We start from the raw sequence: 5,595 nt of genomic DNA on the forward strand, positions 1-5,595 counted from the left end.
CATCGATTATCTGCGATCGAATAGCACTAAACCTTGAATCGTCAAGACCAAACAGAAATTTGTGGACTTTGGCATCTTCTCGTTCTTTTTCATTATGAGTTGACGCCTCACAAGCGCAGGTGTAGGGTGATATGAAGTTCTGTATTTCTTCCCAAAATTTAAATAGACGACCGAAGTAGCTAAGGACAGTTTCACCGTTTTGTTTGCAGTTGGTGATTTCATCCTCAAGTAAGTGCTTGCGCACGCTGTTCTTCACCGAGAATCGATGCTTGAGAGATTCCCAGAGTTGAAGAGAATCTGGAACGTGACTTTCACTGGACCGAATAGGAGGATCAATCGACGTGCGTATCCATCCCACGATCATTGAATTAGCAGAGGTCCATAGAGCTAGATCGGGATTCGTCGAGGGTTTTGGTATGGTACCATCGATGAACCCAATCTTTTATTTAGACTGGAAAGAGTTCCAGAACTCGGTTGCCCATTCAGAGTAGTTGTCTCCTTTGAGAATAACCGGCGTGATTAACGTGTCTGGGTTGTCTGAGTGGTGAAGAGTATAAGGGTTTGATAAACCACCCATAGTAGTGGAGATCGTAGAAGTAGTTGATGGAGAAGTAGCTGATGACGTAGAAAAAGTAGTAGCCATGTTCGTTTCTTAACGAGCACGACGTAGGAGAAAAGTTTATGCGGAAGCATAAAATTTAGTATTTAGGTCAAAAGATCGTTTTCTGCTCTGATACCATAAAATAATATGAAAGTCTGTGTGTATTGATGTTCATAGCAACGTATATATACAACGTAATGTTTCCTAATACTACGAGATATCAATAATCACAATATGAAAGTTTAACATTATCTCTAAGTATAGTCCTTATCTCCATAAAAACTATTGTATATTCTAATTAACTATATAGAGATTTTGATAAAGTATCCAGTATTTTGATTTTAACGAAGAAATGAAGTTCAAATTTATTATAAAAACATCTACATATTTATTAATCAAAGTAATCTTGAATGTATTTTGAAGTGAATAAAAGACATAATATATGAAGTCTATATAATACTAAATGCACAAGTGCATAATAGATCGATAAGACTGAATTGTTTCACAATAAACCAGGTGTTACTGATATTTTCTTCACGTTTTCTTTTCTCACACGTCTATAACCGAACTTGGAAAACGATGAAATAAAAGGGCCGTATAGAAAATGTGGTCAGAAATTCATCCGACCACTTCTAGAGATTTTGCAAGACATCTAAGAGGATAATTGTGTTACTCTGATATGTAATTTCCTCAAGTTTTGTTATGATTGGTGGGCCTGTTGAGCATAACTTTGTATAAATCAGTTTGATCTGGTTAAATTTAAGTGTTCAAAAAAAAAAATTTGGTTAAAATTTGAAATACTCGAAAAAGCAAACTAACCCACTGCAAGACTAAATCAATAAATTCATATTGGAAAATTGCTGAACGTTTCAAAACCTGAAACCGAGCGTGAACCAAAAACTGAAGCTGTCGATTCAGTTTGGCATGTTCTGGGTTCAGACCCAAAAGGCTTTAAATAAACTAATTGTAAGTTGTTCTTTTGGTTTGGGCAAATTGCTGTTTTACAAAATGCAAGTGAACTTACTTAAACGAGACAAATGCTTGAAGCGATAAGTTACTACAACGTAGTAAGCACAGACCACAATCTTTGCTCGCTCCTCGAAGAAGTAAAACAAAGAAGTTTCACATTGTCACAAGAAAAAAATAAATAATAATACGAAACTAATATTGCATTGTCCTTTTTTCACCCATACAACACGAGAAGAGAGTGTATATCTTCTCACTCTTTTCCAAAATCAGCATTATAGTGTGAACTCGACTCGAGTTTCTTGGCCTCACTCAGCTTTCTCACCGCCTGCAAAAATTACTTGGTTTCGAAATCACAAACTAAAAGATATTACATACATGATTTAACCATATCTCAAATATACCTTCATGAAATCTTCTTGGATCACATAATCTCGCTCTGCTCGGATTGCAAACATTCCAGCTTCCGTGCATATGTTACGCAAATCAGCACCGTTGAATCCCTTTTTGGGACAGGAGAAGGGTTTAGTGAGAACCTCATGTAGAGTAGCTAAAGCAACACACTCACATTTAGTAAGAAAATTAAAACTAACCTCCGCAAGTTTGACGATAGCCTCGTATTCTATTTCACCATGTTTGGCGATACCAGCTGCATGGATCTTGAGTATATCCATTCTTGATTGCTCATTTGGCAAAGGGATCTCAATCTTTCTATCTAATCTACCAGGACGGAGAAGCGCCGGATCAAGCACATCGGGCCTGTTCGTTGCCATTATCATTTTCACCTAATACATTTACACAAACCAAGTTAAAGAACATTCATTCACACTCGCAGACACTTTATAGCATTGATTATGGCTTTTAGTGTATAAGCAATGGTGCGAAACAGAAGTTATAAGAGACAAGATCCAATCAAGATATCCAACAGATTTGAAGACAGCCAAATGGCCAATATATATATATATATATATATATATATAACTTAACAAACACGATCTTATGCACATATATGTGGCTTCAGAAATAGAGAGAGGAGTACCTTTCCGAGGTTGTCAAACCCATCAAGCTGATTGAGCAACTCCATAAGTGTTCTTTGAATTTCACGGTCAGCACTAGTTCCCTCGCTAAAACGACGCCCACCAATAGCATCGATTTCATCCATGAAAATGATACAAGGCTAGCCAGAGGAAAAAGCATATAATAAAGTCAGGAACGTGATACGAAGCTTATAGAACAGAAACATACACAGCCATTAAGGAGGCAAGACTTACCTGGTGTTCACGGGCATAGTTAAACATCTCCCGAATCAGCCTAGCACTTTCTCCAATGTATTTGTCTATGATTGCACTCGATACAACCTAACGAGAAGAAACAATTTTGATTAAGCCTCAGGATATGCCATACCTTTGAAAAAAAAAACTAAATCAGCAGAGCAGAAAATCAAACCTTCAAGAAGTTAGCATCGATGTTGCTGGCAATAGCCCTAGCTAGTAGGGTTTTCCCGGTACCCGGAGGTCCATACAGAAGAACACCCTGCATTTTTATATTTTAATTAGCTAAAATGTCAAAGAAGGAAAAGATCATGGAAGAGTGAGTAATACCTTTGGTGGTTTGATCCCAACTCGGAGGAAAAGTTCAGGGTTCATGAGAGGAAGCTCAATAGATTCCCTGAGTTCTCTGATCTGATCACCTAATCCTCCCACAGCAGAGTAGCTAATGTTGCCAGGGTCTTCGTGCAGCATGTTATACACAACGGGATCGACCTACAATCGAAAACGAAAAACAACATTAGTAAGAGTAGTCATATCAAAAAACGAAAAACTACAAACCCAACACATGTCAAAAAAAAAAAAAACAAAAGGAAGTTACTTCTCTGGGAAGGGCTCTCATAATAGTAAGAGTAGTCATATCAAGAACCACTCGAGTTCCAGAGGTAAGCTTCTCCTTATCCACTTTGCTACGGCATCCCACCACATACCTAGGACCGCTGCTCGCTTTCACAATCACTAAGAGAACAAGATTTTTAACCATCAGACACCAGAGCAAAAGATTCAGTGAGCCAAAAAAAAGAAAGAAAGGTTACATCTTTCATTATCGAGAGGTCGAAGGACTTCTCCGATGATCTGGCCAACACTCTGAAGAGACTTGAGAACGTCCTCAGTTTTGTTGAATTCCTTTTTTGATCCTCTCAAGTTCTCCCTGGCTGCACATAGCCAAACGAACTCGAGTCATCGGTTGGTTCAACAACAGTCACTAAGAAATATCAAAAGCCTTCAGATCTACACCAATCGAGATAACACACCTTTCACTACGCTAATGTAATTGAGAGAATCACGACAAAAGAAGAAGCCCCAATCAAACCCTTTTCGAGTAAAGTACAGATTCGAAAGATGAAAATCACCTGTTCGAACACGGGATTCGAGCTCCTTATGTTGGAGGAGCTTTTTCCGATAATCCGCAACCGCTGCGGTACGGCGTCTAACGGCTTCTTCCTCGTCGCTCATCCTCTCTGAGTGCTCCTTCTTCTTCTTCTTCTTCTGCAGCGGACAGATCTCACACGAAGGAAACTTTGTTCTATCTAACTTTTCTTGAGCAGGGTTTGGTTTATAGTCGAATGCTAAATACGGATTGCTCTTCTTCTCTACGACCCGGCCAATGAAACGCCCTCGTTTTATCCTTCTAGCCTTTTACTTTTACGTTTACTTTTTTTTTTTTAACTCTAAATTTTTAGTTAATTATTAGATTAACTTCTTATCATCGATACAATTCAGTTTAAGTGGATGAAGACAAAAACCCATGCTAACTACAAAAATATTACAAAACTGCCATTCACAATTTTTTTGTTGACTAGATTTTTCGTTATAAATCCAAATAAACATGACACAATCACACAACTGATATGACTATAAAGAAAAAGCTTAACAGATTTACATAAGATTTTAAATAAAACCAAAGCACAAAATGAGATAGCAACTGAATAGTCTTCACCCACAGCCATGTTCGTTTTATCAACCTTGCGACAAGGGGCCGCGGCTCTAAATTATCTCTACGGTTTGGCGAGCAAATCACAGCCCAGACAAAACGGATTTGCTTATTCCGACGCCGCGGCAAATCACAACCAGTAAAGAAAACGCTGAAAATATCAACGACATCGGAAACTCCAATTTCTTGCCTCAGATTATCAGCTTGCGACTAACGGCGTTTTTAAAACTCAGTATTTTCTTATTTACAGAGTAATTATTGGCCGCTTCCGCCAGTGGCGGTGTCTTTAAAATGACCAGGGCTCACATGTTAAACTTCATCATCATCACGAGACACATGTAATACACATATTCTTCATGCATAAGAAGAAGTTTTTAGCCACTAAGCAAGTTGCTCCTCTATGAAGTCTTTATATGATCTTAAACAAGCTTCACATCAATATAATCATAAACTATCAATGGAGATCTTAAGGGATGGACAAGACGGTATTCACAGGTTGTTCATTTTATCTTGAGGGGTTTTAGACTTATTAAACCGGCATAGTAAATGTGATTAGACCGATATTAGGATTATAGATAATTAGCGAAAGAGTATATTCGCCGTAGTTGACTTGATTTGAATAAAAATAACCTCATTTTGTATCAAAATTTCTCACACTCATCATCATTCTCTAGATCTCAAGTTCTGAACTTCTAAGAAAGTTGTCAAGAAGAACATGTTTCAGAGGAGTCTCATTGTTAGGGGGTGTTGCGGCGTTGCGCAAACCATCCATATCTCTGTCATTTGGAGCTTTTTGAATTAAAGTTGTTATCACTGCGGTTTTATGCATTCTCTTAATATATTATGTCGAGATTCTACTATAGTGGTGACATTCCCTTTCGTTCTTATCAAAAATTTCAAGATGAGTTTCACTAATGGTCTCTTCATTTATGCTTTCAGCAGGCTAGTTACTAATTGTTAAGGATAGTCATATCGTTGTCATTATTAGAACAATTTTCCCTGCATCATCTCATTATGGAATGCTATGTATTTAGTTTTAACCTAGA

The 5,595-nt window shown here is 37.7% G+C and overlaps 1 protein-coding gene across 1 annotated transcript; it reads right to left on the bottom strand.

Annotated features, from left to right (window-relative positions):
- Positions 1-1,621: 1,621 nt before the first annotated feature.
- On the bottom strand, positions 1,622-4,218 carry LOC106321091 (26S protease regulatory subunit 10B homolog A-like). Its single transcript, XM_013759410.1, has 10 exons — positions 3,969-4,218; positions 3,651-3,770; positions 3,437-3,573; positions 3,169-3,330; positions 3,014-3,100; positions 2,839-2,925; positions 2,607-2,744; positions 2,161-2,352; positions 1,972-2,070; positions 1,622-1,895 (listed from the first exon to the last, which is right to left on the bottom strand). The coding sequence occupies exons 1-10, from the start codon at positions 4,069-4,071 to the stop codon at positions 1,821-1,823; spliced, it is 1,200 nt and encodes a 399-aa protein (XP_013614864.1). The 5' UTR covers positions 4,072-4,218; the 3' UTR covers positions 1,622-1,820.
- Positions 4,219-5,595: the final 1,377 nt, after the last annotated feature.

The sequence above is a fragment of the Brassica oleracea genome, chromosome C2 (assembly GCF_000695525.1).
Source record: "Brassica oleracea var. oleracea cultivar TO1000 chromosome C2, BOL, whole genome shotgun sequence".
NCBI lineage: Eukaryota > Viridiplantae > Streptophyta > Magnoliopsida > Brassicales > Brassicaceae > Brassica > Brassica oleracea.